General features: G+C 51.0%; 2 protein-coding genes across 4 annotated transcripts in view; one reads left to right on the plus strand and one right to left on the minus strand.

Moving 5' to 3' along the window:
- Positions 1-350: 350 nt before the first annotated feature.
- Positions 351-14,635, plus strand: GUCD1 (guanylyl cyclase domain containing 1). 3 transcript variants are annotated; one of them, XM_042961985.1, is made up of 7 exons: positions 351-535; positions 5,510-5,594; positions 6,376-6,541; positions 7,717-7,808; positions 9,914-10,155; positions 10,674-10,769; positions 10,859-14,635. In XM_042961985.1, the coding sequence occupies exons 1-7, from the start codon at positions 493-495 to the stop codon at positions 10,951-10,953; spliced, it is 819 nt and encodes a 272-aa protein (XP_042817919.1). In that variant the 5' UTR covers positions 351-492; the 3' UTR covers positions 10,954-14,635. The 3 variants fall into 3 exon arrangements, with proteins under 3 accessions (XP_042817919.1, XP_042817917.1, XP_042817918.1); XM_042961983.1 differs by lacking the exon at positions 10,674-10,769 and having other exon boundaries at positions 10,859-14,634; XM_042961984.1 differs by lacking the exon at positions 10,674-10,769 and having other exon boundaries at positions 10,862-14,633.
- Positions 14,636-19,095: 4,460 nt separating this feature from the next.
- Positions 19,096-24,134, minus strand: part of UPB1 (beta-ureidopropionase 1) — a 104,340-nt gene continuing 99,301 nt past the window's right edge. The window contains exon 11 of the mRNA XM_042961495.1: positions 19,096-21,658. Coding sequence (XP_042817429.1) covers positions 21,602-21,658 — 57 coding nt within the window. The 3' untranslated portion in view covers positions 19,096-21,601. The remainder of the gene's footprint in view (positions 21,659-24,134) is intronic.

Here is a 24,134-nt window from a genome sequence, read left to right on the forward strand (position 1 = left end):
GAAGAGTCTCTGGGGAACCAAGGCTCCTGGAAAGGTAGGGCTTCAGGGCCGTGCTCAAGAAAAAGGGCGGAGCTTCCGGGGAACGGAGGCAGGGAAGGGCCTGCGCGCCTGTGCGTGGTGGAGGGGAAAGGGGCGGGGTCACAGGGAGCTGACATTGCCATTAGCCAGGACCCGCTTAGATCCTGAGGCCGGGGCCCTCTAGGAATAGAAGTCGGGGGAGGGGAAAAGAAAGGGAGGGGCCTCTTTGAGGCAGGGAAGGGGTGGGGTTTAGGAAAGGGGCGGGGCCTGACCCGAAGCCTGGAAGGGGCGGGGCGGGGCTTGGGGCGGCCCTGCCACCGCCTCCTCTTCTCCCCACCGCGGTGGCGGTGGCAGTGGCGGCAGCAGCGGCGGCGGAGGAACCTGACACGCACCGGCCCCACTCCCGCCCCAGTCGAAGCCGAAGCTGCAGCCGGCGCCGGGCGGGGGCCATGGGCGCCCCGCGCGGCCCGGGTCATGAGGACGGAGGCGGAGGCAGCGGGGCCGCCGCTCGAGCCCGGTCAGTGCCTCCCCGAGGGCCCAGCCCTCACCCCGGGGAACGAGGGGGACTCCGCCCTAGCGCGGGCAGGGTCCGGCCGCGCGACCTTGGGCCGACCGCCGCCACGGGCCGGGCTGTAGGGCTTTGAGCGACACCTGGCCAGGTGTATACACTCCCGCCTTGACCGCTTATCCCCAGCCCGGGTCACTTGGGATTTACTAATACTCTTAGGGCTGGGACCCCAGTCAGCTCTGAAAGCGGTCGTGGTGGGAGGGTCCTGGTTTCGAGGCAAGGGCGGCACCTTGCCCAGAAGCGAAAAGTCCTGCTGGAGCCGTCTTAGGAGATCCCGTCCCCTCCCGGAACTCTGGGGTAACTGAGGCCTAGAAGGGCAGGGACCTGGCCCAGAGCACAGAGCAACGGGTGTGCCCCTTACCCTGGCCTCCCAGGGTCAGCGTTTTGTCTTGCAGTAGTTCTTGACCCTCTGGTTCCTTCTGCCCTCAGGTGGCCTGAGTTCCTGTGGGGCAGAAACCAAGACTGAAATTTAGTGCCTTGGGCTTCAGTTTGCTTTCCTGAGTGGGGGAGGGAAAAGGCAAAGATTCCTGTTCTCAGGGTTGATTAGAAAGAGAAAGTGCTAGTAAACTCTGAGGTGAGGTGCCAACTCAAGGGAGAGGTCAAGAGCATGTGTGACCCAACCCTAAGACATCAGGGAGCTTGGTGTCACAACCAGAGAGGGGTCTCTTTTGTGAATGCAGCAGAGCATAGGGTCTGATGCTGTCCTGATTTTTGCATCCCTACTCTTCCAGTTATCTAACTCTGTGATCTTGGATCAGACACTTGGTTTCCTGAGTCTCAGTGAAGTAATAGCTCACATTCATAGGGAGCTTTCTCCGAGCAGGCACTGTGCTAAGTTGTTTACATGCAGTGCCTTATTAATCCTCATAAGGACCCTGTAAAGTAGGTTACCATTGTTACTTGCACTTTTGCACACAAGCAGATAGAGCTGAAAGGAGGTAAGTATTCAGGACCAATGATCTGCCTACCTTCTTTGGCAACAGCTGCCAACTGAAGCCAGGCCAGGGCCTAACAGGCAAACCCTATTTTCAGGTGAGACAAAGCCTTGGCTCCAAGCATCAACATCTGGCAGCAGTTCTGGACTTAGAAGGCCTTGCCTCCCCTTATCTCTCCCACAGCAGTAGCTCTGGATCCCTGTGGGCTAACTTGCCCATGCCAAGACTGGAGATGGCCATGTGGAAGTGTTTAGCCTTGTGAGGCCTCAGAATCAAGGGGTTCTAGGGACCAGGGCAAGAAGAGGAAGAGCACACAAGGGCCCTAGGGAGCAGCTGTCCTGTGCCACATTTATAGCTGAGAATAGGGGAAGGCACAGACAGAGTCAAAGCCTGGCCAAAGATGACCCAGCTAGCCAGTGCCAGAGCCTGGGCCACAGAGTGAGGAGGGAACCGTGAACAGAGGGCCGTAGTCTGGAAGCCAGGGTGGGGGTTAAAGAGGGGGTTGGGGCATTGCCATGACAAGTAGGCCTAGGCATCTCAAGAGATAAGGCCTTTTTGGAAAAACATCTTCCATTCATCAAGCATGTATGAGTGTCGAAGGGCTGGGAAGAGGCAAATGCAACCCTGTCCCTGCCTGCCACTGACGTATTCTCAGTCTGTCCAGTGGGGAAGGCAGGCACGATCACATCAAATACTCCATATTGAAGGGCTCAGAGAGGGAAAGAGACCAGAGCATTTGGATGTTCAGAGATGGGAGACAACATTCCAGGCAAGGGATTTGCAAGAGCAAAGGCTGGGGAGTAAACAGCCTATGTAGAGAGAAACAAAAAGGTGGGTTATTGCCACAGTGAAGGATTCTTGAAAAGCGACACATTCCACCATGAGAGAACAGCACCCTGCTCTCTCTCCACTCAACCTGTTGCAGGGATTTTTTTTTTTTTTTTTACATTTTATTTATTTTTGAGAGAGAGACAGAGCACAAGTGGGGGAGAGGCAGAGAGAGAGAGAGAGAGGGAGACACAGAATCCGAAGCAGGGGCAGAGAGAGAGAGAGAAAGAGAGCGGGAGACACAGAATCCGAAGCAGGCTCCAGGCTCCCGAGCTGTCAGCACAGAGCCTGACGTGGGGCTCGTACCCACAAACCATGAGATCATGACCAGAGCCAAAGTTGGACGCTCAACCGACTAAGCCACCCAGGCGTCCCCCATTGCAGGGAATTTTTAAGAATATGATCTGGAGAGCAGGACTTGAGATTTAGTGTTCTCAAATCGTAGCACACATTGATTGCTTAATAAGTTCATTTCTTCCAACAAATGTTTGTTGAGTTACTGCTAAGCATCAGACACTAGGCATTAGGAATAACAGTCAACAAGATTAGCAAACTCTGTCATCAGGAAGCTTACAGTCTTGTGGGGAGATGGAGTAGCTCTATTTTATTTTTAGTTTTCTTATTAATTTTGCTAAGTACTATGAAGGAAACAAACAGGATGCTGGGAAGGGGGTCCTTCTCCCCTGAAGGCATGGTCAGAAAAATCCTCTCAGAGGAGGAGCGTTTGAGCTGGGACCTGAATGACAAAAAGGGGCAGCCTCGAGAACTGCAGAGGAAAGTCCCAGACAGAGACTGCTGCATTTGCAGAGGGGTGGAATGAAGCTTGATGAGTTCCCAGGGTCACTGGGTGGAACTGGGTTCATGAGGTGTCAGGGCCAAGGTGAGGCTGGTGGGGCCCAGATTGGGCTGGGCCCTGCGGGCCATGGAATGGGGTGACAACTTTATTCTAAGAGTAATGGGAGCCTGTGGTTGGGATCCCTCTGGCTACTGTGTACAGATGGGGGAGGAGCTGGAGGTAGAATTTGGAACAGAGGATAGGCAGAAGTCAGGCTGCACTGAGCCCTCAGAACTAAATCTATGGCAGTGGGAAGAGGCAAATGTGGGAGGCCTTGAATGATGGCCTGGGTTCCTTTTAGAGGCATCAGGGGTCAGGAGAAGGAGGGAACAAAAACCTCAGCCCAGTCGGGCTCAGTATACAGGCCCACCCTGGATGGAGGGCAGCATTCACGTCAGCACCTGCAAAGAGCTTTACACATGCTCTTGCCCTGAGTGCTCATAGCACTCTGCAGACTGGCATCTGTGGCGGTCCATTTCATAGAGGAAGAAGTAGGCACAGAGAGGCCAAATGCCTCTCCTCAAGTGACTCAGCCAACAAGAGGCCTGTACTTGCCCACACCATCCTGCCATCCATACACCCTGCTGCTTGCCCTTGGAGGTGAGGAATGGGGGGAGAAAGGCCAAGTATAAGGCAGTGAAGGAGCAGTCACAGGTCCCTGCCTCCTGGGAATGTACAGCAGCTCAGCAGGGCACAAACAAGTTCAATGCAAGGGTCCTGTGAGCCAAAGCGTGAACTCTGGCCTGACAGAGTGCAGATGAGGGAAAAGGCATAGCCAGCTTAGGATCAGAGAAGGCACCTGGCATCTGCGCCAGACCTTGCAGGCTGGGGAGAGTTTAGACATAGGAGCATAGGAGCTTGGGACTCACTCCAGGCAAGACACTGCCCAGACAAGGCCAGCAGGTTGAAAAGCCAGGAGAGACATCAGGGCCCTTCTGGTTGCTACATGCAGCGGGAGCCAGGGCTGGCATAGCAAGCCAGCTTCTGGCACAGCTCTGCACAGACAGGTCATGGGTTCAGAAGAGACCCCAGAGACTCCCAAGATGAGGAAACAATGTGGGCTGGGTTTTCACATGCTGAGTGGGTGTCATGAATGAGCAGTGAGTGGTGATAGCTGAAGTGAAGTCCCTCCCATTTCTCTAGACTATGAACTTTGTCCAGATTGTGGGATCCCAGAGTAGGAGGTTCCAATAGGCCACATGCCAGCTGGCCCCTGCCTTAGCACTTCAGTGCATGTTGTTCCCCCCTGTCTTCCTTTTCCTCACTGTCACTCTCTAAGACATACCCCCACCATTTCCCCAGACTAGCCCTCTGATTTTCTCTTACACTTGCTTGTTGTTGCTGACCACCAGGACAGGGATCTGTTTATGTCACTTACACCACATCTCCAGTTCACATGCCAGGTGCTAGGCTCTTGGGAAATATTTGTTGATTGAATGACAGAATCAGACCAAAGTCCCCCACTTTAGAGATAGCCAAACTCAGTCCAGCAAGAGGAAGTCAGTTGCTCAGCCCACAGCCAGCCTGTGACAGAGCTGGGGCTAAAATGCTTAGGTTGGGTTCTTTCTGCTGCTCCACACTGTACGGCAAGAATAGACTGAGAGGTCACCTAGAGTAGTGTTGCACATACACAGATTACATGACACTATCCCTTCCTTCTAACCACGGACTTCACACTTTGGTGGCCTTGCGGGGCTTTGGAGTTAGGTAGACCATGAGGGGCCTCATGAATTCAGACTTGAATATCTGCTGAGCATCTCCCATGTGCCTGCCCTGTCCCAGCCTCCTCAGAGATCCCACCAAAAAGAGTGCTCTAAAAGAGAGGCCTGTGGGTCTGTGAGTGCATGTAGCGGGGGGCTATGCATGATGGAGGCAACATCGTGGAGAAGTGATACCCAAAGGCAGGAGTTAGGTCAGGCACCTGGGAGGCCAGGAGAGCTCAGGCAGGGGGAAGAGGTATGCAAAGGCCCTGGAGCATAAGGGATCACAGCAGGTGAATGTTCTGCCTAGAGGTAGGCCTAATGAGGATGAGGGAGGCAAGAAGGCAGAGGGTGCTGGGGCAGCAGCCATGAAGGCATTGTCCTAAGAGATGCAGGAACCAACCCATTGCAGGGTTTTGTGCAGGGCTGGCCTACTCTGACTGGTTGTTTTGGGGAGATTACTGCTGTTGTAAGGAGAATGGATTGAGGCACCTGAAAGGCTGTTTACCAGCTTCTGAACAGCCCCTACCGGATCTGGGCAGGAGCCAATGATGGTGGCTCCAATGGGGGTGGCAGTGACAGGCACAATGCCAAAGGTCTGTGACTTCCTTGTGTTTCCACACAGGAGACTTTGTGCAGCTGCCCGTGCCCATCATCCAGCAGCTCTACCACTGGGACTGCGGCCTGGCCTGCTCCAAAATGGTGCTGCGGTGAGTGCTCAGGCCTAGGCTCTCCCCATCCACACCATCTGCTCTGGCTGGAAGGAGAAACAGGGCAAGACCTGGGTGGGATTCATCATCCATATGGCTATTCATGGTTAGGGTTTACAGGAGGCCCAGCTTCCATCCAGGCTTGGTTCCATCTGCAAAAGCAAGCAAAGGGTGGACTAGGCTCAGGGGATAGCCAAGGAAGACCCAGGTGCCCAGTCCTGGCCCACAGAGTGACCCCATGACAGGGACATGGGACCTTCCAACCTCAGGCTCCCTAGTGACACAGTCACTAGGGAGCCAACTGTTGAACTAAGGCTATGTGAATGAATATCACAGGAACCTTAGGCATCAGAGCATAGAGGGACCATAGTGATCTCCTCGTAGGAGATTTTTCAGGCAGCTGCCAGGAACCTCAGAGTAACCTCTCCCATACCTGTTTTATATCTTGGAATTCCAGGAAAGACAGTGTTCAACAAAAGGGTTCTGTGTCTGAAACTTAGAAAACCACTGATGTGGTCCAAGCGTCTCATCCTAGAGATGAGGCCAGAGTGGTTGGCAACTTATCCAAAGTCACACAACCTGCAAGAGACTCAAGAAGCAGAATCCTCGACTCTGGGGCCAACACAGTGCCCCAGGCAGCCTCACGCTGTGCCCAAGAAGTAGACAAGATGTAGGATCATGACAAAGGATGGAGCCTTCTGATAGTGGCTGGTGGGCCCTTGGGAGGAGGATGACCCCAGCCAGCTTGGCAAGCCAACCTCAGCAGCCTGTCTGCCCACAGGTACCTGGGCCAGCTGGACGACAATGAGTTTGAGAGTGCCCTGCAGGAGCTGCGACTAACCAGGAGCATCTGGACCATTGACCTGGCTTACCTAATGCGCCACTTTGGCGTGAGGCACCGTTTCTGCACACAGACCCTGGGCGTTGACAAGGGCTACAAGAACCAGGTGAGCACTCAACCGCCAGGCCATCACCCAGGCCCAGTAATTGAAAAAGGGTATGGTCAAGGCCTTGACACCCGAGTGGGCACACAGGTGCACAGAGACCGGGGAACAGCAGCAAATGTCCAGTGGGCAGGACATTCGAAGCAGTCAGACCGGGTGACCTTGAGGTCCAGCCTGCCCAAAGCATCTAAGCAGTGAGAGCTGCCTACCTTCAAGAGCACTTGATGATGTGCAGGGGAGCATCTCAGGCCGCCTTCTGCGTCCCTCCTTCCTGTTGTCCAGGGCCTTTGAGCATGTCATTCTGACCTCACCCTGCTGCCACTTGCCCATTTTCTTCCTTGTCACAGGGACAGCTGGCTCCAATCTGGGTAATTGCTATTCAGGAAGAAAAACTAAAATGCCACCTTTCCTATTTTTTTCTTTTTGAAATAGAATGTCAACATAGCCTCGACATTATACCAGTGCACCCCCACCCCCCAACCCGTGTAGTTAGAGCCAGTCTTCCCTGCTGCAGAGGCACATGTCGGCCCAGGCTCCAAAACTTGGCAGAACAGAGTCTCTCCTGGCCTCGCTGGCAAGAGGGTTGTCACATGGTGGCCAGTGCCAGTCAACCTAACTCTCCTTTGAACCTTCCAGGCCGGGGGAAGAACGCTAATGGATCTGGCTTGATCACTGTGGCTGCAAGGCAGAGAAAAGAACCCAAGAACAGGGTCTCTCCTGCCTCTGCCCTGAGGGCTTTAGCCCCCTTAAGTCCCCTATGCCAAATAAAGTATGTCCCATGAATCTCATCTTGCTAAGCCAAGCAGTGGAGGAGCATCTGAGTGGGCTCAGCCACCCCTTTTGCTCATTTACCACAGACTCCCACTGATGTCCTTGGGGTTCACAAGCCCAGGGATGACTAGCCTTGCTGGGGGAGCTAGGCTGCCTGAGCTCAACTGCTTACCTGTCTCCTGAGCGTCCTCCTCATGCCTCTGTGTGGTCCTGTGCATTCTGGCTAGCCATCCTGCCGGCTTGAGACAGACGCAGCTTTCTGCCCGGGTGTGCTGCATCTCCCCTAGCAGGCCGGGCTCGTCCCCTCTTTCACCATCTTTAACTCCATAACATGCTCTTTACTTCATCCAAATGGGGTGAGGACAGCCAGGACAGGCATCCCCTCCAGCCTGCTCTTCCCTCTTCAGTCCTTCTACAGAAAGCACTTTGACACAGAGGAGACCCGGGTGAACCAGCTGTTTGCGCAAGCCAAGGCCTGCAAGGTGCTGGTGGAAAAATGGTGAGCCTCCCCTCACTCTTCCTTGTGCACCTACTCACCCACATATTTACTATGGGGGAGGCCTTGGGATGATGTACAGGAAAGGCTAGGGACTTGGCAGTCAGGCGGAACTGGGCTTTCCTACCCAGAATCTCGGCCAATTCTGAGGCTAAGGGCACACAGACTTGGGCTCCTAGGCCTTACTGTTTCCATCCATAAAATGGGGACATGTGGATACACAAAACTCTGGCCTCAGGTGGATCATGAGCAGGGGCTGGAGGAACAAGTGAGCAAGACAGACTCCAGCCTGCCCTCAGTCTGCTCACAGATGGTAGCATGAGACAGAACACAGGAAGCCTTAATGAAGGGGTGACAGCCTAAGGAATGTGCTGGCACGGTGATGGAGAGTAACGGGACAGCCCAGTGTGTAGGGTCTCTAGGGAGGCCTGGCTCTCAGATCTCCACAGACTGCTATGACCTTATGTGGGTCTCCCCCTTCTCAGCTATACGTGAGGAACACGATTCGGGCAGATCCTGGAAATAACTTCCTCAGAATCTAATGACTTTCTTCTCCAGGCTTAGGCATGTTAGCTTTGATCCTGGTTGGGCTCCCCTAGACCACTCTTCTCAGGTCTCCCTGTTCTTTACAGACCTATGTTTTCATTGTTAACATAATGTTACTGCATGATAGGTAATTGGGAAAATGGGAAAAGTCTCCACACGTCCTTCAGCCATGTGAGCACACGTTGGAAGGAAAAGAACAAATGTTTATTTAGTGGCACCTGACATGTGCTATCTTGTTGAGTGGGAAGCTGGTGCTGTCCCCATTCCTCAGGTGAGGAAACTGAGGATGGGAAAAATAGTGTGAGCTGCCCATGGTCACCTTCGGCAACTCGGCCATGCTGTGATCCAAACCTGGCTCTTCCACACCCAATTATTCCATGAAGCACGATGCATTTGTTCCAGCGCAGCCCCCGCTTTTTCTCTGTAGTTGAAATCCCGTTCTTGTACGTACCATCAGGAACTCAGCCAGCTATTTTATTTCAAAGACCAAATGGAAAAATGGCGTCTTTCTCCAGGCTGAGGCAACCAAACCAAAGCGCCTTGTGACTTAGCCATGGGCTGGAGTTGGGTCAGGCCACGTAGTGCTAACGTTGCCACTCCTGAGGAGACTGCTGAGGAAGGAGGCCCCCATAGCCTAGAGAACCACCACTTCACAGCCCCTCTCCCCTTCTGGATTTGCTGCCTTTTGTGGGGCATTGAATGGGGCAGTGCCTGATAGTCTGCCTCAGGGAGCAGCTGGCTCAGCTGAACTGGGGGGTCCCCTGGAAACGCTGCTGACCAGCCCTTCGTGGGCAGCCCCGTCTGCCACAAGGAACCTTAGAGAAAAGAAAAAACAAAAAGAAAAATAGTCCTTTCAGAGAAGCATGTGGCTTTATTTTATTTAAGTTTTTTTTTTTTTTAAGTTCTTATTTATTTATTTTGAGATAGAGAACACGAGTGGGGAAGGGGCAGAGAAAGAGGGAGAGAATCCCAAGCTGGCTCCGCAATGTCAGCACAGCGTCGTGACTCAAACCCACGAACCGTGAGATCATGACCTAAACCAAAACCAAGAGTCAGACACTTAACCTACTGAGCCACCCAGGCGCCCCGAGAAGCATGTGGTTTTAAAACTGATGAAGCCATGCTTGGCTCAGATTTTGGGAATTAAGTTGAACTGATAGCTTCCAATGTAAACTGCATGTGATTTAGGGTAAATGATCAAGGAGGGTGCTCAGCAAAAAAAACTTCACTAGCCAGGGTGGGAGGTGGGGTCCCATGTATTGATCCAGTGGCCCTTGACAGGGTCTCATCTGGAGCTGACTTCCTGCCACCCCTAGAAGGATGTGACAGGGCCAGCTGGTCCTTGGGCACATCCAGAGCTCTCCCACCCCCTGCACTGGTCCCATGCTGAATCCTGGGCTGAGCTTGGGCCGTAGTGACAAGGCAGGATGTTCCTATCTGCAAAGAGCTCAGGAGGGAGGGAAGTCAGCCATGTCCCCAAGCTTCGTGATCCAGGCAGGGGTCCACTTGAGAGATGGGGAATGGGACCCAATGGTGCCAGCTGACTCTCCTCCCGCCCACAGCACAGTGAGCGTGCAGGATATCCAGGAGCACCTGGCACAGGGCCACGTGGCCATTGTGCTGGTCAACTCTGGGGTGTTGCACTGCGACCTCTGCTCCAGTCCTGTCAAGTACTGCTGCTTCGCTCCCAGCGGTCACCGCTGCTTCTGCCGGACCCCTGACTACCAGGGCCACTTCATTGTTCTGCGTGGCTACAACCGGGCCACTGGCTGCATCTTCTACAACAACCCAGCCTATGCTGACCGTGAGTGCTGGGCGGGCTGGGGAGAGTGGGTGGGGCAGGCTGCATTCACAGTCCAGTCCCCATGATTCCTTCTCATTCAAGACCTCCCTCACTGCCTTCTCCCCAAACTTTTGCTCCTCCTGAGCTCCTGTCATCTGCGCTGCTTCTTTGGCCTACACAGAGCAGCCACAAACCCGAGGTCCTGCCAGCCTCCACACCCTGGTCATTGCTACACCAGGCCAGGCCATCTCCCTCCCACACCGCTGCCCAGGGCCCTGCCTCACCCTTACTCTGCTGTCCCCCACCCTGGTCCCTGCCATCTCCCTCATTCCAGCCCTCCCAGGACAGCTAGCAAGCATACTTGTCAGAGAGGAAGGTCTGCCCAGTTCCAGCTCTTGCTCCAGATCCAGCAAGGGCTCCCCACCGCCCTGGGGACTGGGAAGGACTGTCTTCACTCTAGCACACTTACCCCATGTGTCCTCAAACATGTTTCTTCCCCTCTCTGGGCCTCACCTTCTCCATCTTCGAAACTGGGGAAGGGTCAGAGAATGAGCTCATGAAGCCTGAAATAGGCAAGGAAGGCTTCCTGGGGACGGAAGACGAGTGGCAAAGGGTGGCCAGACGAGTGAGCCATGGTGAGATGTCCTCCAGCTCCCCTGGGCGCCAGTGAGGCAGGTACACCCCCCTCTACCTGCTGACCCCACTCTGCCCTTCCTGCCCTCAGCAGGAATGTGCAGCACCAGCATCAGTAACTTCGAGGAGGCCAGAACCAGTTATGGCACAGATGAGGACATCCTCTTTGTCTACTTGGACAGCTGACGGCGGGAGCCTGGTGTGCCCAGGCCCTCACACCCCACCCTGCCACACCCCAGTCAGGCCCACTCAGGAGGCCTTGGCGCAGGCCCCGAGCTGCTAGGGCTTGGATGCAGAACTGCATCCAGCCTTGGCCCATGTGACAAAGCCCCAGGGAATTCTTGGAGCCCAAGGCGTGCCTGCTTTGTCCACCAGCGTTGCGCGTGTCATCATGCCACTTACCCTGCACACCTGCTGGTTGCTGGAGGCCTCCGCAGAGCATCTGAGTAGAGCCTCCCCTGGGACCCCAGGCCCAACTCCAACCACGCCCAGGGGACTTCCAGCCCCGTGGGCGCCTTTGTTGCCTGCAAACCAGACCCAGGTGGAGAAGGCTGAGCTCGTCTCCCCACAGACCTGGGGGCTGAGCCCTGGAGATGCCACTTGTCAGGATGGCATCTGTGTGTTTGGAGACCGTGTAGCCAACCCCAGCTCCCAGGGCTGCAGACTGCTCCAGGCCTTGCTGGGAACTGCCCTCCCCCCTGTCCCCCCAGAAGTGCTATAGACCTCCCTGTGCCCTTTGATGAATGCCGCCACTCTCTCACGCCTCCCCGTGGACCCAAGTTCCTGTGGCTGGTTGTCAGACCTCTGGGCCCTGAGGAGGGCTGGGCCTCAGGCCAAAAGGACCCTGAACCCCACCCCTCACCCTGCACCCTCCAGGTACTATAGCATTGTAGGGTGGAGGGCCCTGAGGGGAGTAGACAGGGCCCTGGCTCTTGCTGGCTGAATGTACTCTGAGAATGCCTGACCCTGAGGGCCAAGAACAGCCACTTGAGTCCCAAAGATCCCCCCGCCCCCGCAACCCATGAGGCCTCCTGACACTAGCCTAAGCCCTGACAGTGGGGCCCATTCTCTGGGTATGGGGAGCCCCAAGCCTCACAGTGCTGGAGGTGCTGGGGTGCTAGGGCCTGCACTGCTGAGGGAGTGGGGTGGGGGATAGCCTGTGGCCTCCCACCCACCCCAGTGTTCATGCCAGGACATTTTGCACAGAAAGTTGGGTCTCTTTTTTTCTTGACAGAGAAAGGTGGTACCTGCCCAGGATCACATAGCACTGCACGTAGCATGGACTATTTGTTTTGTTTTGTTTTGTTTTTGAGATTTAAGCTTTCACTTGTGGGGAGTGAGAGTCACCCTCAAGTAAGACAATAATAGTGAGATTCAGGTACTTCAGAACCACTGACACCTCTCTTCATAGGGCAGATAAGCCAGCCCAAGTTCTCTTTCAAAGAGAAAGGGACTCACAGCTGGTGGGCTGAGTGCCAGGACCCCTCACTTTATAGACAAAATCTGGCCATCAGTCTGGGGACAGTATGTCCAGGACAGTGGTGGGCCTGGGTCTTGAATGCAGATCTGCACCTAAAAACTAAGGGAAATGGATCATTCCCAAAGGGGCTGAGGGCACCCACCCCTCATGAGCGGTCATTGGCAAGGGAGCAAGGCTACCCCAAGAGCCACATGGCAGCTGCCATCCCTCTGGACCGCAAACCATGCTCAGCATCTGCTCCCACCAGCCGGCTGGCATCTCCCCACCATGGCTGCTCTGAGGGGCAGAGGTGGGCTCTGTTTATGAGGGCTGTCAGACCACCCAGCCAAATCGCTCCTCGGCACCAGATGCAGCCTTTGGCCGAGACGGAGGCGCTATTAGCTGGTTAGCTAACAGGTCAGCCACCCTGGTTTCAGAGACTAGCATTGCCTTCAGACTGGTCTCGTCTCTTTTGCCTTAATGCTGGGTGGCCCAAGATCCCAGGGAACTCTGGTTTCACGCCCAGGAGTACCATGTGTGGCAGCTGAGGTTTGGGCGTCCTCAGGAAGGGTCTGGCTAAAATTGTGGTAAGAATAGATGCATCAAGGAAGGCAATGAGGAAGCGAAGCTGTGGATGACTGGTGGGCTGTCATGGAGAGTGGCCTCCACGGAGAGTGGTCCCAGCACCTCAGTCCATCGTGTGACATTTAGAAACAGTCCCTGGGCAGGCCACAAGTTAGAGGTCACCTGGTCACCTGCCAGAGGTCATCTGGCAGATTAACAAGAAAGCTACCTGTGCCTGAGACGGTGCCATCTGCCCGGGGAGGGTCATGGGGGTAGGATGCAAACCACGCTACGTTGTGTTCTTGCACATGTCATGAAAACAAGGCTGGAGAGAGCCCAGACTTCAGGAACTTCTGCCCATAGCATGTGGCACCCATGACCCCTGTCCCCTTGCTAGGGGCCCAGCGAAGCCACACTGGACGGTTGGTTTTGTTCACTCCAGCCACACAGGGACAAAAGGGATCTTTTGCATTGCAGAGATTTTCTACATATATATATTTTGTTTGTAATGAGCCATTCTCAATAAACATTATTCTCACTGCAAAATGATGGCAACTTATGGCCCACCTTTGTGAATTCTTGTTTCCCTCCTAAATTCTCAGCATGAGCACATGTGAATCCAGGTCCTTGGCCTGCCATACCAGGTTGTAGCTCAGACTAGAATCCTGTTTAACTGCTTTTCAGTTCTGCCTCCCTCCTGATGCTCATATAAGGATTAGGTAGGCAATGCTAGAAACAGAAGGGCAGAAGGGCGTCAGAGCTGAGCTTGACTGTGGTTCTTGAAGAGGGCGTGGAGGGCACACAGCTTTGGGCAGGAGGAGGGTCTGGGGGGTGGTGGAATCAAATGAGGGAGACAGTGGGGCCCGTAGGAGGCAATAGATGGGGGGAGTCCTGTGGGCAGGACTCCAGCGTTCCCTGTACCATCCACCCCCAGTCAGCAGCTCCCCTTACTTGGTAGCTATTGGGGTCTTCTAGTGTTACATTTGATAAGGATTCTGTTTCTGAAAAAAAGGACATGTGTGTAAATCCTGCAGTATCTGGCAGCCTCGGACCTGCCCCAGGTCCCACAGAGAGCTGAAAGAGCCAGAGCAGGCCTCTTGGGTAGGGTCCCAGTCTCCAGCTGGGACCTCATCCTGACTGACTGCTGCTCTGCCCCTCCCCAAGCCCCACCTTGAGGGGATGTATTAGGAGTTCTGACTGAGGTCTTGGACCCTTCTCCAAACTGGAGAGCAGCCCTGTAGACATACTTTCAATCAGGGAGTTGACCAGCCGAGGACGGGGTGCCCTGCTAGAGTATGCCTGGCGGCACAGCACGTATTCTGCATGTGTAACCGACAACACTGGCCCCTTTCTGTGCTTCAGCAGGAGGCTTCTGCCCATCCTAGGGGAAGGGGCCCCATCCTGAATGCACATACCATGGTTGGGACAGGCATGGGAAAGACTGGCTTGGGGCCTCTGAGTGACCATTGAATACAATTGTGGGAGAAAAATGACGATGAAGGAGGTGTTGAACCAGGACAAATGTGGATAAGGTAACAAGAACTGGGTACAGCTGGCTGCTCAGAGCATGCAGATGAGGATAAGAGGGGGACAGGCTGAGGATTCCTGGGAGGGGCCCCACCGGAGCCAAGGGGCCTGGACAGAACAGAGAGCTGGGTGCAGCCAAACTGGTGCCTTTGGCCTGGGGCCTTTTAAGCTGTTGGCCAGGGCTGCAGTCACCTCAAGGTTTGACATCCTGGGGCATCTGCTTCCAGGCTCACAAATAGGGCTGTTGACCACAGACTGCCTGGGTGTCCTCATCATATGGCAAGTGGTAATGACATAAAGTTGGGGGAGGGGATGGAGAGAGAGAGAGAGAGAATGAGCACCCAGTATGGAAGCCACAGCCTTTTTTTAAAAAAAATTTTTTTAACTTTTATTCATTTTTGAGAGAGAGAGAGAGAAAACATGAGTGGGGGAGGGGCTGAGAGAGAGGGAGACACAGAATCTGAAGCAGGCTCCAGGCTCTGAGCTGTCAGCACAGAGCCCAATACAGGGCTCAAACCCACAGACCGTGAGATTATGACCTGAGCCGAAACTGGATGCTTAACCAACTGAGCCACCCAGGTTCCCCAAGCCACAGCCTTTTAATAACCTAATCTCAAAAGTGACATCCTAGGGGCACCTGGGTGGCTCAGTCGGTTGAGCATCCGACTTTAGCTCAGGTCATGATCTCACAGTTGTGGGTTCAAGCCCCATGTTGGGTTCTGTGCTGACAGTTCAGAGCCTGGAACCTGCTTCAGATTGTGTGTCTCCCTATCTCTCTCTGCCCCTCCCTCACCTGCTCTCTCTCTCTCTCCCTCTCTCCCTCTCTCAAAAATAAATAACTACATATTTTTAAAAATGGGGCACCTGGGTGGCTCAGTTGGTTAAGTGTCCGACTCTTGATTTCAGCTTTCAGCTCAGGTCATGATCTCACAGTTAGTGGGTTCAAGCCCCACATTGGGCTTTTTGCTGACAGCATGCAGAGACTGCTTGAAATTCTCTCTTCTCTCTCTCTCTGCCCTTCCCCCTGCTCACACATTCTCTCTCTCTCAAAAATAAACTTAAAAAAAAAAAAGAAGTTACATCCTATCATTTCTGCAGGACTCTGTTAGAAGTGCACCAGTAAATCCAGTATACACTGGGGATTACACAGAGCTAGGATACAGGAGGCAAGGATCACGGGAGTTCTGGTGGTTACATTTTTTAAATCTCATAACAGAGCTAGGAATACCCCTGGAGACCTCTGGTCTAGCACATCCTGAGGCATGCCCTTCAGAATATATCAGTGGTGAGAAGCTCTGTATAACAGGGTACCCTGGTCAGGTCAGCTTGGCAAACACTGCATGCTACCTACAGTCCCCTCTGGGAGATCTAGGATGTACAGAAAAGGCTCTGTATAATCCTGCAGCAAGGGGACTCCCTTTATTTAGGTTTTCCCCCAATTAGCCACAGTTGTTCTTGTGTAACACTAGTATCCCGTGAAGCATGCTGACACTTGAGTAACCGTTGGTCCAGTCCGAGGGGAGAGTGCAGCCCAGCGAGGGGAGCAACTGGTCCAAAGTCATCACTCAACAAGCTATAGACAGAGCTAGACCCAAACCCACCACTGCTGCTTTCCCAGACCATAGTCAGAAGCAAACCCTGGTGACCCTGGGTGGGGGGGGGGGGGGGGGGGGAGTAGCCAATGCCAGAAGAGCCAGGAAGTGAATTCTGAGTTCTGGGGCTAGAGATGGGCTGCCACAGGCCCTTGGGGTTCTGCCTCCAGGTAGAAAACCTGGCATGTGGCCCCAATACTCTGAAAGAGCGCAGATTCTGCTCTCCTTGCTGACTTGCCTCTAGCTACAGTATCCAGGGACACACATCACGGACTTGCCCCCATCCTCTAGCATCAGAACAGAATTGAGAAAGCCAGGAAGATACTGAGACATCATCCTGCTGTGCTGCTGGTCCCAGGGGCCAAGTCATGGGACCAGCATGGACTTAAGTGTTCATGGGAAAACCTCAGTGCCAGGAAATGGAGGCTGAGACTCCCACGGGCCCAGCGCAGTGGCCTCTCCAGTGATTTCTCCATCCTCTCCTCCCCTTCACCTCTGGACTTCCTCCTCTTTGTCTCTCCCTGGCCATCTGCCTCAACATGCATCCTGAATACTGCTTCCTGAGAATCTCCCCCAGCCCTGGGAGATCTGGTAAGCTAGTCTCCCCAAGCTGTTCAGAGCCCCTTGATTTACAAGGGTTTAATGTTTACATCTCACAACAGACCCATGAGGCGGCCAAGTTGGCCTCCTCTCTGTGTCTCCCACATGTCAAACTCCTTTCTTCCCGTAAGGCTCTGCTCAGTGTCACCACTTTTAAAGGAGTACCTTTCCCTGCACCCCCCAACCACATCATCCTGTCTACCTGTCTCCTCTACTGTAGCTCCCAGCCCTTAACACCTAGTATGTCCTTGACAAAGTGTGTGAATGAATGGTCGGCAGCAGATGTTTAACAATACCTGTTTTAGTGGCTTTCCTGTATTTGTCAGAGCCAGAGGTCATCATTTAGAGGGAGGTTGCATTTGAACCTTGATGTCCTGCAGAATTCAGGAGACACTCTCTCCTACAAGGATGAGTGGGAGCATTTTTGCATGTCTCATGAGCAGAGGCCTTGGCTACCTTCATTCTAAACTACCTTTTCAGGAATGTTCATATAGCTAGTAGCCTTGGAAGACACGATAGTATCTCCCTTCAAGCCAAAGACAGGCAGATATATCGCCTATTATAAAAGATTCGGGTTCTTCAAACTCAGAGTTCCTCTCCTGTAACAGAACCCACTGAAAGTGCAAGAGTCCCTGGCCCTGGGGCTTGGAAAATCTACAAGAAAATGCTGGTAGTCTGGCCACTGCTATTGCTATAATAAACTGTCCTTTGCTCCGATCCAGGAGTGTTGTCTTCTACTAGCATCCATGAAACTGTGACAGGCCAATTTGAAAATAAGGCCCTTCATGGTTCTTAAAAGTCCTGGCAACAAGGGGATGCTCACAAAGACGTGGTTTTCTGGAAGAAAAAGAATGAGGGCCTTGCAGGCCATTAATGGGAAGTCCATGAGAATCAGTAGCAAAACTTATTGACCAACTTGTGTGGTGATCAGGTGATTAATAGTCCTTCACTCTATTGCCTGTTAGTGAAGAAGAATTGGAGAGGGGCCTGTAGGCTTAGTCCCTGCAAGTAAGTTCAAGACAGTTACCTGGATGGTGCACTGGTCATTGTTAACTCTCCGTGGGCAGGAGGCATCCTGCATTATCTGGTGGTAGTAACAACAAGTAGTAAGTCCTCTTGTGGGTACGCAGATGGTTGTGACCCCTTCCTTTTTTTTAAGTTTACTTATTTTGCGTGCGCGCGCGAGAGAGCAAGCGAGCACATGTGATTGGGGGAGGAACAGAGAAAGAGAGAGAGAGAGAGAGAGAGAGAACCCCAAGCAGGCTCTGTGCTGTCAGCGCACAGCCTGACGTGGGGCTCAAACTCACGAACCACAAGATCATGCGTGACCTGAGCTGAAATCAAGAGTTAGACGCTCAACCAACTGAGCCACTCAGGCACCCCGGTTGTGATTCCTTTCAAACAACCGTTATAGAGATGCACATCTACACAGAGACTAGAGGATAGGGAATTCAAAACAGCTGTGGGAAGAAAGCAGGTGGATCATTGGAACCTCGGCTGGTTTGCTTGAGCAATGAGGGATTGGAGCACGTAGTGCTTGCCAAGGAGGAGTGGCACAGTTGGGCCCTCTATCCGCTCAGCCCTTCCTGCATTCTCTCATGCCAGCCTTAACCACACTAGGAGACCATGGTAAAAGTTCCTAGAGATTTTCTTGCAGTAGGTTCTGCCTGCCGAAAAAAAGCTTTGGCCCTCTCAGAGAGAGTCCCATGAGACAAATTCCTACAGAAAGCCATAGAAGAAGTACTGCCAAGTATTCGGGCTCTTACTGCCTCCAGTTGGGTTTGCAATGCAGATGAAGGTAGCTGACAAGAATGATAAACCCATCCAATGCTGGAATGCCGAAAGAATCAACTCAGAAAGGTTTCTGAGTAAGGGCACCCAGGCTGCTCAGTCAGTTAAGTGCCTGACTTAATTGATTTCGAATCAGGTTATGATATCACGGTTTGTGGGATCGAGCCCCAAGTCAGGTTCTGTGCTGACAGCTTGGAGCCTACTTGGGATTCTCTCTTTCCTTCTCTCTCTGCCCCTCCCTTAAGCTCTCTCTCTCAAAATAAATAAATAAACTTTAAAAAAAGGGTTTGGGGCACCTGGGTGGCTCTGTTGGTTGAGCGTCCAACTTTGGCTCACGTCATGATCTCACAGTTTGTGAGTTCGAGCCCCACATTGGGCTAGGCACTCAAAGTGAGGGGCCTGGAACCTGTTTGGATTCTGTGTCTTCCTCTCTCTTTGCCACTCCCCCACTCTCGCTCTCACTCTTGCTGTCTCTCTCGAAAATAAACATATATATGTTAATAAACATGTTAAACAATGTATACATTGTCATATATATATATATATATATATATATATATATATATATATATATATGTTTCTGAGTCTATCTCCCTCACTCCCTCCTGGTCCACTCTCTCTCATAAAGCAGTTTGGATTGGGGAATTAATTTTAAAAAATTGTTTTAATGTTTATTTATTTTTGAGAGACAGAGAGCATGAGAAGGGGATGGGCAGAGAGAGGGGGAGACACAGAATCTGAAGCAGGCTCCAGGCTCTGAGCTGTCAGCACAGAGCCAGATGCGGGTCTCAAACCCACAAACCGCAAGATCATGACTCAAGCTGAAGTTGGACGCTTAACCAACTGAGCCACCCATGCGCCCTGGATTGGGGGATTTAAACTTGATGATTCCTGGGCATGTTGCTTCTTTCTTTTTCCTAAGAACAACTCCAGGCCAGCTTGTTTGGCATGTGTTCTAAAGTGACAGCCCAGTTGAAGGGAGGCCTAGGAATTCAAACTTGATTCTGGTTTAGCCGCTTGGATTCTCCTGTTGGACTGACATGGTCAGAGATCATAAGGACAATGACCACTTGGGTGAGTACATTGCCTGCCAAGACCCCCTATGGTGGCCCATGTGGGATGAAGTTGGGAAAATAACAGGTCTCTGTGCGTTTTATAAAAATGTTCTTGTTCCTCTTGCACCTGACCCTTCCAAACAAAGGCTAGGGGTTTGAGAAAGGGGTAACTGGGGAAAAAAAGGTGATGTTTTAGCTATTGGAATTTATACTGACTTTGGAGGAGGAATGGCAACTTTGGCACCTAGATAGGAAAGAGCTTAGATTTTACAAGCTAGGGAGGGAGAAGCATTAATCATTAATGATTCTTGTCTTTCATAATTGCCTCCGGAGCCTTCGTTATGAAATATGTATGCCCCGGTGTAACATTCCCAAACTTTTGCAAGCATGTTAAACATAACCGATTGCAGGGATTTGCCTTCTTCCCAACCAGATGGCTTTGACCACAGTTTGATCACCATTCCTATTAACCTTACCAGAAGGCTGTTGGAAACACAACACAGGGGATATAGCCCTGGCTCTTGCAATCTCCCAGGGGAAACAACTGCAATGCCACCAGATGCCTTCCCAACCGCTGTCTCCATAGATCTCATTCAGCCATTCTATGGAGAAGACAAGAGTCACCCAGCTGGTGGCATGGGCAAACAGGAGAGATTGGACTGACTACCCTCAGACAGTCCTTCCAAATACAAGGATTAGATTCAATTACTCAAGCTAACTGGGAAACCGAAGGCCTACCAACTGGTCAGGACGCCACAAGGAGAGATATCAACTTGCTCCTTGACTGATGTAGGTCCCACTTGGGGGACCTCAAAACTTGTGGAGAACACTTTCTTTCTGGGGACACCACGGGAGCTCTGATGACTGTACTTGTATGGAAGCCAGGCATTAACTAGCCAACTTCCCCCAAAACGGTGTCTTGCATCTTCATGCTGGTCATGGGCCATAATCCATGAAGTCACTGCCAAGTCCAGTGTCATGAAGGTTTCTTCCTGTGTTTTCTTTTAAGAATTTTATAGGGTTAGCTGTTACATTTAGATCTTTGATCCATTCAATTGTTTAAGCAAATACCATTAATAGATTGGGTAGCCCACAGACAACTGTGAAGATCTCACTAAAATGAGGCTAGCCTCAATTACTCAGGGGAGCTTCCTGGACCAGTAACTGACTCGTTATTTATGTGTACTCTGTGGGCAGATATCCCCATGATGGTAGTCATCTGATTAGAAAAAGTGATGGAACATTTATCCTTGATTTTAGAAGAAGTGATCACTGTTACCACCTTGGCCCAGGAGGGCATTTCAGATCAGTATTAGGTCACTGGCTAGGTTGGTATAGATAATAATCTTGCCTAGATTTCTTCCTGTGGGCCAGGGTGGAGATTGGACAGTATCTAATATATCCTGCCATACCTGGATTAATGACCTAAGCCAAGTGGAAAGGTCAATATTTGAGAAAGCCACTTGGCTTTCTAAGGTAGACCTTCATGGTTCATGCAATTTGTCCAGGCTGTTGGGTTGAGGACCCTAGGAGGTAGGACTAAGGTTAATTTGCAGGTTGGGCTCATTCTCCTTGAAGTTCTATGGATAAAATTAATGAAATCCTATGAGACAAATGGAACTGATATGGTCCAGCCTCTGTCAGCCAAATTAATCAGAGTGACTGATAGAGTAGTACACTCATGGGGAAACTGCCAGAAGTCAAGATGATGCAGAAATGAGAAATGGACATTGCTAGAAGTTATTGCTGTAGGTCTCTCACTTTTCTCAAATTTTTGCAAGACTCATGAGCTAAAACCATGAACGCCTTTGTCTTGGACTGTGTTTTCCTGGACTGTGTTTTCAAGGACACTTGTAGAGCCAACAGCCTTAGCAGATAGAGCAAAGTCTCCCTCTGAAGCAAAATGCAGGTGTTCTTGCAACCTTGGTAGACAGAGATAGTGTCTGCCTTTAGAACAAGGGGCAGGCATATTTTACCTTCCAGTAAAAAAGATTAGAATTTTTTAAGCTCTTCTCTCTCTTTCCCTTTCTCTTCTTAATGCAACCCACTGCATGTGCATGGATTGCTTGGCCCTCTTTTGTCTCGTCCTGGGGGAACTGGGGCTCGGGGAACTGCCATAACACAGTGCTGGTACTCTGGCTGCTGCTACTGCTGTACTAAAAACTCCTTTGCCTCTGAGGAGTGCTGTGTCTTCCGCTAGCATCCAAGAGACTGAGGTCGGCTAAGTTGTCAGCTTCCAAACAGGGTTAGAGCGCAGATTCTTCCCAGTTCTTGACAATATGTTCATGTTTCTTTAACCTATCCTAAAGGAAACAATAGAAATAAGACTAATTTAGCCATTAATATGCTGTTGGATTCAATTTACTAGTACAGTTGGCCCTTGAACAACACAGGTTTAAACTACACAGGCCCACTGATGTTTGGATTTTTTTTGGATATAGTACAGTATTGTGCATGTATTTTCCTGCTGATTTTCTTAATGACATCTTCTTTTCCTGGGGTGCCTGGGTGGTCAGTTGGTTAAGTATCCGACTTCAGCTCAGGTCAGGATGTCACAGTCTGTGAGTTTGAGCCCTGCATCGGGCTCTGTGCTGACAGCTCAGAGCCTGGAGCCTGCTTCAGATTCTGTGTCTCCCCCTCTCTCTGCCCCTCCCCTACTCATGTTCTCTCTCTTTCTCTCTCTCTCCTCTCTCACAAAAATAAACATTAAAAAAGTTTTTAATATAAAAATTAAAAAATATAATATTTTCTTTTCCCTAGCTCACTTTAGTGTAAGAATATGGTATATAACACATGTAACATACGATATACGTGTTAGTCCATCATTTATGTTATTGGTAAGGCTTCTGGTAAGAGTAGGCTATTAATTTTGGGGAGTCAAAGGTTATACATCGGATTTTTGAGTGTGTAGGGGGTCAGCACCCTTAACCCTTGCATTATTCAAGGGTCAACTGTACTTTGTTGAGGATTTTTGCATCAGTATGCATAGAGGATATTCCTCTGTAGTTTTGTTTTCTTGTAGTGTCTTTTTTTGGCTTTGATGTCAACATAATGTTGGCGTCAATGAGTTAAGAAGTGCTTCCTTCAGTGGCGCCTGGGTGGCTCAGTCAGCTGAGCGCCTGACTCTTGGTTTCAGCTCAGGTCATGATCTCGTGGTTTGTGGGTTTGAGCTCCACGTTGGCTCTGTGCTAATGGTATGAAGACTGCTTGGGATTCTTTCTCTCCCTCTCTCTCTGCCCCTCCAACCCCGCCCCCGTCTCTCAAAAATAAAAAAATAAATACTAAAAAAAAAAGAAGCAGATAAGACGTGGTATTTTATACACACACACACACACACACACACACACACATATACACACACACACACACAATGGAGTATTACTCAGCAATCAAAAAGAATGAAATCTTGCCATTTGCAACTATGGATGCAACTAGAGGGTATTATGCTAAGCGGAATTAGTCAGAGAAAGACAAATATCATATGACTTCACGCATATGAGGACTTTAATACACAGAACAGAGGAACACAAGGGAAGGGAAGCAAAAATAATATACAAACAGGGAGAGGGACAAAACATAAGAGACTCTTAAATATGGAGAACAAATAGAGGGTTGCTGGAGGGATCATGGGATGGGGGATGGGCTAAATGGGTAAGGGGAATTAAGGAATCTACTCCTGAAATCATTGTTGCACTATATGCTAACTTGGATGTAAATTTAAAAAATAAAAAATAAAAAAAAAAAGAGGAAGCATTCCTTCCTCTTCAGTTTTTTGGAAGAACTTGAGAAATATTGGTGTTGGTTCTTTATTTTCATTTATTTAATTTTTTAAAAGTTTGTTTGTTTGTCTTAGTAATCTCTACACTCAATGTGGGGCTGGAACTCATGACCCCGAGATCAAGAGTTGCATGTTCTTCCGATGGAGCCAGCCAGGTGCCTCGATGTTAGTTCTTCTTTAAATGTTTGGTAGAATTCACCAGTGAAGCCACCAGGACCAGTGCCTTCCTTTGGTAGGAATGCTTTGATTACTCATTAAATCTCCTTACTAGTTATAGGTCTATCTGGATTTTTTATTTCTTCATGATTTAGTCTTGGTAGTTTTGTGTTTCTAGGAATTTGTCCATTTCATCTAGGTTGTCCAATTTGTTGGCAGACAATTGTGTTGGTTTGCAAATGTGGCAACTCCCTGGGTGAAATCTGAAACTGGCCCCCATAAGTGGAAGGCAAGGAGAGAACAAAGAAAGATGCAGACCTCTCCAGATTGGTAGGTAGTAGGGTTTTTGTTTTTGTTCTTTTTTTGAGAGAGAGAGAGGGCACAAGTGAGTGAGGGGCAGAGAGAGAGAGAGAATCCCATGAAGGGCAGAGAGAGAGAGAGAGAGAGAATCAGGGCTCACCCAAAGTGGGGCTTGTGTTTACCTGAAGCAGTGCTCGAGCTCTCCTGATGCAGGACTTGAACTCACAAACCATGAGATCATAACCTGAGATGAAGTCAGATTCCTAATCGACTGAGCCACCCAGGAGCCGTGAGGTAGGTGGCAGTTTTAAAGCAAGGCCACTTACATACGAGGTTCGTGTCAAGTGGTCGCAAGACAAGTAGATCTCTGCATATGCCCACCACAATCTTAAGAGTTTACATAGAGACCTTAATGGGGTTCAGTCACATAGGCTGCTCAGATGGCCTTAATAATACATTACTTTCTCAAGGGCCAAGATGGCTAAGCAGCATGGAAGTTCTTGGCTTCTCTCTGCCCTGAAATGCAGCTAGATCAGCACCAAACC

Source organism: Panthera tigris, chromosome D3 (genome assembly GCF_018350195.1).
Source record: "Panthera tigris isolate Pti1 chromosome D3, P.tigris_Pti1_mat1.1, whole genome shotgun sequence".
Classification (NCBI taxonomy): Eukaryota; Metazoa; Chordata; class Mammalia; order Carnivora; family Felidae; genus Panthera; species Panthera tigris.